The 10,000-nt window shown below is 39.7% G+C and overlaps 1 protein-coding gene across 1 annotated transcript; it reads left to right on the forward strand.

The window, feature by feature from the left end:
* Positions 1-2,487: 2,487 nt before the first annotated feature.
* Positions 2,488-5,109, forward strand: LOC138032868 (somatostatin receptor type 4-like). Its single transcript, XM_068880576.1, has one exon. The coding sequence runs from the start codon at positions 3,166-3,168 to the stop codon at positions 4,132-4,134; it is 969 nt and encodes a 322-aa protein (XP_068736677.1). The 5' UTR covers positions 2,488-3,165; the 3' UTR covers positions 4,135-5,109.
* The last annotated feature ends 4,891 nt before the right edge of the window (positions 5,110-10,000 follow it).

Raw genomic sequence — 10,000 nt, forward strand, 5'->3', positions numbered from 1 at the left:
TATGGGATAAGGAAGCAGAGAGGAGAGCGAGATAGCGAAGCAAGAATAAATACATGTTGTTGTTATGAACACGAGTTCTTGCCCTTTAATCGCATAGACACCACACAGTGGATTCATGGTTTAGAGAAATTCATGTTCCACGAGCCTGGCGTGTTTATTTAGCGACTGGATTCGATTTTTGCGAAAAAAATCGTGCTTGTTTCGGGTCGATCGGAGTCCATAAGCTGGCTTCCGTCTCCTACCTTGTCACTATATTATGAAGGAAGGTGAACGAGGACCATTTTCCCCGAAACTTCGTGTACGTATTAAAGACAACAACAGCTCACCACATGGTAAGTTTTATCGATTTTTATTTCCATTTTCTAGCAAATTTTCAGACCTAAACTTCGCCTTAAATGTTCTCTACACAGTGAGCCTGGGTTACCTGTGGTTTGATAGTCTCTTCGTGCAGGCGCCAATTCTTGCTAAAAGGTTTCAGTATGGCGTGATACCTTTCCACTGCCAGTAGTGTGAGAGTTAAGGCTGAGGAAGTTATCGAAGTCTGCACAACCACAATAAACTTACAAGAGAATTTCCTGAAGTCGTCGTTCAGTGATGCTACGAAATCATGATCACCATAGTACGCCAAACAAAACGGATACATCAAGATGACAATTGAACCGCTTGCCGCCAAGTTCGCTAAGAGATAATTTGTTGTCGTATGCATTTCTCGAGTCTTGTGAACAATTCGAATCATTAATATATTGCCAATGAAGCCAAAAATGTAAAATGGAATGCACGCAATCATGACAAAGTGAAAGTTATTGGAATCAACCATACTTGCCTCCTTTTAGTTTATCTAATATCTGCACTTTGAGAAAATAAAACGGTTAGTTATGATCAACCACTCTTATCATCCACGATTTCACCTGCTGGTCTAAAAACACAGTTGTCAAAATTTCCAACAATTCTTTCACCTTGGAGATGTTGCGTTTCGAACACAATTGGAAAGTTCCATCAAAGAAGAATTGTCGCACAAATTTGCAAAGAAAAAAAAGGAAAGAGTGACAGGATGTAGGACAATTCAAGATTATCTTTAAACGCGCTCATTCATTCAGGGAAACAAATTATGAAAAAGGCTGACATACTTACCATAGTTTTTGCGAGCTGCCAAACTAAGTCATTATTGATAATCTATCTGTCACTTGAGCCAAGTCTATTAGCCGACCTTGAATACATTAATTTACGCATATTATATATCGCCCACTCAGGCTTTAATTGATAAATTTCTTTCAAAGTTTAGTGTCCATACGAATTGAAAGTCGTTAAAGAAATATACCGCTTTGCCCACCTTGCAGTCGCGCGGTTGGCTGCGCACAATTTTTTCGCCAAAATCATATCGGACGCTTTTCTAACCGAAATCATGTAAAAAGGAACGCGTATTCCGTACATTCGGATTAAACTGTCTTCGAAAGCTATTTTAAGCGTGTTATTGTGAACTGCAGGCCTGCAAACTTGCGCCATAATTAGCCTGAATAAAAGAAGCCATAATACAAGGAAAATGAAAGCTACAAAATGTCACGAGTCAGCAGGATGATAAATGAATGTAATGAACTTTTTACTAATTTTAACTTTTTCATTTGACATTTTTCTAACACTTACGACGATTTAGAGGTTATTATTTGACAAAAGAAATCAACTTTTATTCGTTAGATAGTAACTCAGGTAAAGAACCTGAACAAATGCTATCACCCGTAACTTTTTTACAACCCTGTAACTGCGTGAAATCAGTAACACAAGTACAACGGTGTTAAAACTAGCCTCTGTTTGGAGGTTTGGGGCAGTGAGAAAATAAATAGATTCAATATCGCCAAATTGCACTGAGAAATTAAAGTTCAATAGTTGAAGCGTTTTAATAACCTTCATTGCGAAAAAGTTGCGTACCAATTCCATGATTAAAAAACTTACTAAACACATCTTCCTTAATGGACGGTTTTATTGCCACGATAACCTGACATAATGTCTGAAAGTGCTATTCACTCTAAATAGTTGGAATAAAAAACCTGTCGTGAAAATCCAACTTCCAAATGACTACAATTTGTATTTGAGCGTTCTGGAAAATTCTCAATAGAGAAATGGAGAATTCCGTTTGAGTCAAACGATAAACGTTCGGTGACAATTTAAATTTTGCCAAAAATTGATGGAACCTTTTTTATTCAAGTCTATTTCCTGGCGTTAGGATAAAACTAGATTAGCGCAAATTCTTGAAAGAGTGAAGTGTTCCGTTGGCTGTTCATCGGAAACGCTAAACAAAATCTCAAGGCTTGCTTATTTTAAAACGAAATAAAATATGTAAAAAAAGCAAAGGACGTTTTAAGTGAGTGTCACATTTGGTCCTACAAGCGCATTTTGTTTCCTCGTGCATAAAACATGCTGCCAAAAAGCTAAATTATTGGGAGGTTCTTCCAGGTGTCTTAGGTAAAAATAGAACAATGCCCAAGGCAAATGAGGATCACGGAGACAAAGAGAAACCACCTTAGGGGACAATGCAGCACAACGCATTCTTAAAAATGCAACCGAACAAAGATCGGAATATAATTAACATCGGTTCAAGAAAGTAACTTTTTGAGGGAGACGTGAAGAACGACCCCAACTCTTATTTCCTCACTGCTTCTATAAGAGTACTGGTACAGATGCCCGGACTGTTGTTTGGGTTCGCACGAGGCAGGTGGCAGAATTTTCATGCAAACGCGACTGCTAAAGTTAAAGAGTCGTCCTTTCTAAAATTAACATCAGTAAACACTAACCAACCATTGTTAAATATGCTACAGAGGAGCAGTGGTTCAGTGGTTGCACCTGGTTCAAAATCCCGTTCTAACGTCTGGTTTGGATTTGTTTCCAGTTGTCCCCGATTCAACTCTACCACGCTTTGTATACATGGCCAACTGGTTGCCTCCTGCCATTGGGATTCTTAATCATGTTTCTGTTAAGTTTGAATTGCTTCTTTCAGGTTAAAAGAAGGGCGCCTGTAAACTAGCTTGATCAAAAATAAACAAAACATTTTTACAGAAAAGTCATCAAAATGATGGGTTAAAACAAATAATTGCAACGACAAAACATCCGTTGACAGCAAATGACAATCAACAATACTTTTAAAAGCTAAAAGACCAAAGGATCTTTCCACAGATGCTCACGTTTGCTAGAGGAGAGCTAACGTATTCAAAAATACAAAAGTCTACCCTGCTGCACCAGCGTACGATGGCCGACTATGATAGCGCGGGATTTATTCTCTCTATGGTCAGCATTCCATTTTTCGTAATCGGATTTCTTGGAAATGTGCTGGTTATCAGAATCGTTCACAAAACACCAGAAATGCATTCAGTCACAAACTACCTCTTAGCAAACTTGGCTGTTAGTGATGGACTCACCATATTTTTCCTATGGCCGTTTATGTTGCTGGAAACAATCAAATTTTCAAAGAAGTTTGATTGTGCGTTGATGGCGCTGAAGGGTCTTATCGTCCCCGTTTCCTCTTTGACCTTAATGGTTCTAGCGATTGAAAGGTACCATGCCTTGTTAAAGCCATTTAGAACAGGCTTGCGGTTAAAAAAAGAGAATGTGAAAAGAGCTATCGCAATTATTTGGATCTCAAGCGTACTTAATTCCCTGCCGATTGCGATCATGGAGTTGAAAGGGAATGAAGTTGTCCATTGGTGCCTTCCATCCAGCAAAGTGCTATTTTTCGTATGGACTGGAGTGGTCGTTTACATTCCCGTAGCGGTTTTTCTTTATTGTTATGGATCCCTCATCAAAGGACTCTACTTTGACAAGACAATCTGTGCTTCGTCCGGAGACAGACAAGAAGACAGAGCATGTGAAAAGAAGAAACTTGTAATAACATTTATGCTAGCAACTGCAGGCTTTCTAGTCGGTTACGGACCATCCGTTACCTTTTACACCCTTGTTGTTATCGGAGCTACTCAAGAAATTTACTCTTCTGTCCTTTCACCCGTCATAATATTCACCTTCCTTTGTAGCTTGTGTTTGAATCCTGTTTTATATGCTTTTCGCAGTACGAACTTTCGACAAGGATTTAAACGGATAATATTCTGTCGAGATCCACAAACCCAGAACGAGATGTTGCAACAGCCGTAATGAAAGGAACACTAATAATTTTTATTCTTAGGACTTCTGCTTGTATAATATTTTTTTTAGCCATTGATCGACTCGCGAGGCAATCATAACTTTCTGTCACCTGACCGTTGTTGAATGCCCTGCTGAGCTCCACTGCGACGGTCTGCCGTATACCTCAGTGGTAGAGCAGAGGCAGCATGATCATAAATTTGGGTCTTGTTCAGGAATACTCGGATTTTTCTGAATATCCCCGAGTCACCATTGAACTGAAAAAAGTAGATCTCTTCATATCTGTAGAAAGGTTCGTAGTAGCATAATTTCACTTTTTAATGGTATCTTTCTATCGGCTTATGAAGAAAATAATGTCATTTATTGTATGGATACTGATGAAATACCAAGATTTCTCCTTTTACTAAAAAATCATTATATTCACCGCGCGCAGTGAACATATCATTTTTATCTTTCACATGTGAGAATATAGGTGTCGTCATGGTAACGAACACGATCAGCCAATAAAACGCGAGCTTTTTCTTCATTGCAAGATACTTCTGCCCTTCAATATAATTCTTCTCTACTAAATTAAGATTTTTATTGCAAAATTTATCTACAAAAATGTTAGTACCCTATAGCATTTTGTTCAAATCAAGAAATAGACACACACAAGTTAATTTATGATGAAGAGAAAGGAAATACAAGATTCTCTTCCCTCATTCTTCTCCAGTTTCTAATTAAGGCGGGAAGAGCCTCTCGCTGAAGGTTTGGTCAAATAAACATAACAAACATTAATTGTAATGTATTAACTGATCGTGCAATAAAATTGATAACGATCGAAAGTAATTATTTATGAAATGAAAGTTACAAAAATTAAGCTAGGGAATTATATTCCGCTTTCTCTTTTATTGAACTATGTCAAATAAACGGCTGTTTTAAATGTGAAAAATTGCACCTGTAACAATGCAATACCGGTCTCAATTGAAGATCATTCTAATATACTTAGGATCTAGGCCCGGGTTTCTCGAAGCATGGTTAGGGCTAACCAGCGTTAAATACCATGGAAACCTATGGGTTTTTACACCTCTTAACCAACGGTTAGCGCAAACAAGGCTTCGAGCAACCGGCCCTAGGTCTCTCGCAACTTTACGGTACATGCGCATTGTGAACTTGCACTTATTTTTTTGTTACAGAAGTCTATAAAGTAGAGTCATGTACAGTATTATTTTGCTTTGAATTTCCATGCAAACCTTTGAATGTCCCGCTATGTTGCCCTGATTCCCTAGATGTACTCAAGAACGTGAACATGTCTATTCTCTTGAAGTTGTTAGTAAAACGCCTAAAGGCGTAAAGGTGATGTTACACAAGTCATGCTTTGATGCAACATTGTTGCAGGTTTTTGAAAACGAAACCTGCAACATTGTTGACCGAATTTTGTTGGAATTGGTGCGAGTAACATACCCGCGCTTGACTTTTAACGCAAAATCGTCCCACAATGAACCACGGAAAACCGAGATAAGTCACGTCGACAGTCACGTCAACAGTGTCCGCCATATTTGTCGCCCGGGATTTGTCAATGCAGGAGCCTGGGCTCACATGTTGCGAGCACCGTTGCGTTAAAAATCGCAAAGATGTCTCGTGTAACGTGGATTATAAATGAAATTTAAAATCTGCTCGTGTAACATCACCTTAACGGCCAACGGCAAAACTGAGTATCGAGAATCGGCGTCACGAGAATTATTGTCAAAATTATTTTGTCTTTTTGCTTCGGTTAAATAAGAGGAACGTTGTTATGAAAAAGTTATGAAATTATGAAAAACAGAATAAATTGCTTCATTAGTTGCGTTCGACGTTAGGATTTCAGGGTTTGAGCGCCGGCCGTCTTGGAGTGGCTGACCACTCGCCTCGATTTCATGCCAGGGTCATGCCACTGTCCAGTATACGCAATGTAACTGTTTGTTCAAAATTTCGTTCTACTATTCGTTCTGACTGGACCCGCCGCTGTCCACTCTGTTTACAGATATGAAAATGCTCATGATCACGCACGATCGTGATGTGGACCATGTGGTTGAAAAGAAAAATAGAATGTGGTTGTTGCGTTTAACACAAGTTTGATATTGGTCTATTCGAGCCGGATGCAAACTGCGGCCAGCTAAATGATGGATAACGAAGTAGGTTTCCATTCTGTGGATGAACAAGTAATATTGCCGCTTCAAAGCAGTCGGTAAGCTAAACAGGGTCAAATTCGTCATCACGTTCGTCAAGGAGGAGAAAGGACGCAGAGTCATCCCTAAATTATGACAGACAAACTGCCATTTCATATAAAGATACTCCCCTGAATGCAAGTCCCAAGTCTTTGCCATTAAAGAATTTACTATTTCATGCCGCTAATAATGATGACCCCAACTTGGGCATAAGTCAGTTACCAGTTGCCACAGCAAGTGAATTAAATGTGCTACCGTTCAGTACTTCTTCGAAACTACCTGATCGAGATCTCCTCCAACCTGGAATTAAATCACCTTCATTCCAAGCTACACCAACCCCTGTCAGCTTAGCTGAAAAGACCCTTGTGTTCGATGAGCTCCCCTCATCTGGACATGCGACTATGACCTACGATAAACATGGGTCATCTTGCAATGATAGTGCATATACTCCTTATTTTGATACAGAAATTTGTCATGGTACTACTCTCCTAGGAAGGGCAACAAGTATCCCCTCGACATCAACTTACAGTACTATTTGTAGTGGCAACTTAGCTTGGGCCTCTTGTGAACCAAAATACGCGTCCTCCATTCATTATTCTCAACCATCGTTCACGGCACAATGGGCTCCGGGTACTGGAAAGGCGTCAACTCCCTACCCAAGTGGTTTTAAAGTAACCACTAAGTATCATTCAGCTCAAGATGAAGAACCAGTAGATTCATTTATTGACAATCTCACAGAGGGTCAAGAAACCGTCTTCCGCTTGACCTCTGATAGCTTGTAAACAGACTCAAGCGTAGCTCTTTTGCGAGCACAAGAACAGCAGCGATTACCAACGCTTGAGCTCTTCAAGTTCACAGGCAAACCAATCGATTGGCCAAAGTTTATTGAAAGATTTCGTGACCAAATACACAACACGACGACACTTGCTGATTCAGATAGGATGGCCTACCTATTTCAAAACCTCGATGGTGAGGTTAAGAAAGCGGTAGAAAGTCTGGGTGTCACAGGTCATACCTATGCAGCCGCCCTAAAGACATTGAAACGCCAGTTTGGAAACCCTAACAGTGTTGCAACAGCTTCCCTGAGCAACATGCTGGACAGTACCCTTGTGTCTTCGAACATTCGATTATAAGTCGCTTTCATAAAGCGTTGATCGTTTTTCTTTTTCCAGCAAACGACAAGATTTCTAAAAGTTGTTCGAAATCTGTTTAATACAGATGTTATAAAGATCAGCAGAAATTCTATCAAGAAATTTACACGTGTTTGGGAAAACTCGTCTTAACGGTGACGCCGCTCGTCTAGCGGCCGGCTTTGAAAGATACGCGAAAGGAATTTCGATCTCATCGACTGAAAGATGGAAGAAAACGATTGGGTTTTGCTAAAAGCAGGCCCGCGGCCCAGCGGCCCACGGCCCGCTACGGCCCACGGCCTGCTACGGCCCGGCGGCCCGATGGCCCAGTCCTGATTTTCCACAGTTTTATTGTCCAGCGGTAAATCCACGCGCATGCACAGATCTGCATGAACGACGGTGAGTTTGAATTCGTTTACCATTTTAATAATCATTTCAATCCTTTTGGATCCTTTCTTTTGCTGCACGTATCTAAGTGAAAAACGTTGTCACTCTGTTTATTCGTCTGTTTACAGAACCCGATGTAAGTTATTTTCAAACCACAGTTTGAGGTTGAAAATTTCATAATCTAAATAATGAGATACGTAAACTGCGTATTGTCACTGAGTTGTGTTTGTCAGTCTATAAGGCACTTTGAAATCAGATGATCGTACGTAATTCTGTGCAATGGCAGGCAACAGTTATGAATGGCGGTAGATTTGCATTTGCACGCTTTATTCATGTAACTCTGAAAAAAAAAAAAGATTCGCAGTTCACATATCTCATAACTTATGATATTTTCACTTTCAAAGTATGGTTTGAAAATAACTTACATCGTTCGATAATGAAAGTCCTCTATTGTAATTATCTGGACGACATGCAACAAACAGAAACAAGGATTCAAATGATTAAAGTGGTACTAAGACGAAAATCTCATCTTTCCTATCTAAGCCATTTTGAAACATGAACAAGTAGTCTGCGTGAGAAGAAAAATGCTGTTTACTTTTTTCAAATACCTCTTTTCCTTCCAGAGATATTCGAGTTTTTAAAATATCCAAATTAGCCAAGTGATGACGTCATACACAACCAAATTTTGTACAAATATGATGAAAAGAGATATCTCAGCCAATTTGTATCAGAAACTTTTGATTTTTTGCAGTAAGGTTCTACTAAATGTTCTCCACAATATGAGCTTAACAGTTCTGTTACCATGGCATACTGGGTTCCAGACCTCCCCCATATTATGAGCTTTTCTGGCCACCTTTGGCGTTCCATTTTGATATTTGCTAACAGCGCTATATATGCATGATCCAGCAAGCGTATAAATATGTTAGCACGACTCTGTGGCCTTGTTTAACATCTTTTAAGCTGAAAATCACTAACATATTGAAATCAAGTGGGTGGGGACTGGAAAAGAGTGAGTTGCCATGGGAACATAATTTTTTATAGCCATCGATATGTTTCCTGTAGAACTATTAGACTACCAAGTTTCAATGGTCTGCGCTGTAAATTGGCCAAGGTAGCTCTATTTATATACTCAATATAATATTAGGTTGGGTGTATGACGTCATCAGTCATCTCATTTGCATATTTTACCCATTTTTCAAACTTAAATATCTCCGGAACTAATGAAGATATTTGCAAACGGTAAATGTCGTTTTGATCTTTTATGGAATTCTATGTGATACACTCAAAAGATCAAGGGGTAAAAATTTGATCATAGTACCACTTTAAATGGTAACAAACTCCCCGTCGTCCATTTTCCACGCCCAAACCCGATGCAGATCTGTGCATGTGCGTGGATTTACCGCTGGACAAAAAAACTGTGGAAGATCAGGACTGGACGCCCGGGCCGCCGGGCCGTCGCGGGCCGTTTGCTGCGGGTCGTGGGCTGCGGGCCGCTGGGTCTTCGGGCTTTACAAGTAATTGTCAGCCGTTCGAGCAACGTGGCTCTCCATTTGTTACAAACTTGTTAAGCAGTTCGAATCGAACAACGTATTTCATGAGCTATCGCTCTCGCTTGCGTGACGGAAGCATGCAGCTTAGTTTATTTACGTTTTAACTCGCCAAATTGGCAGAGGCTTCATTGAACTCGTCTATCGTGTGATCGTTGAAGCATTAATTTAAGTTAATCTTAACAATTCAGAGGAATGAATATTTCTGAATTTCAAGCTCAACGGCTGAATTACCTGCCACTTAATATTTTGAATCAAATGATCGTAATTAACGCGCGACAAGGAGTGGTCAGGAGTTGCTTAAGAAACTTCGGGAATACAGTTACGGTTCTTCGCTGGTGTAATCTTTAAGTCATTACATGTTGTAGTAAGGTTTAGTTCAAAGTTAGAGATAGTTGTATAAAGTAAAAAAACAAAAACAGCAGTAGACTAGCAACCTTTGTGGCATGATTATGGTGCTGCAGCAAGAATCCCCCTACAAGAAGGGGTTTCTCTCCACTAACTGAAATAATAATCTCTAGTAAAGTGGGTAGGTGTGGGGAAAATACTGTGTGTGTGGATGGTGAGTTGAGGGAAAATCATAACCAAAAATTAGTCTGTGAAATGAGGAAGAGAAATTCACAAAGCA

This window comes from Montipora capricornis, chromosome 14 (assembly GCF_036669925.1).
Source record: "Montipora capricornis isolate CH-2021 chromosome 14, ASM3666992v2, whole genome shotgun sequence".
In the NCBI taxonomy this organism is placed as follows: domain Eukaryota; kingdom Metazoa; phylum Cnidaria; class Anthozoa; order Scleractinia; family Acroporidae; genus Montipora; species Montipora capricornis.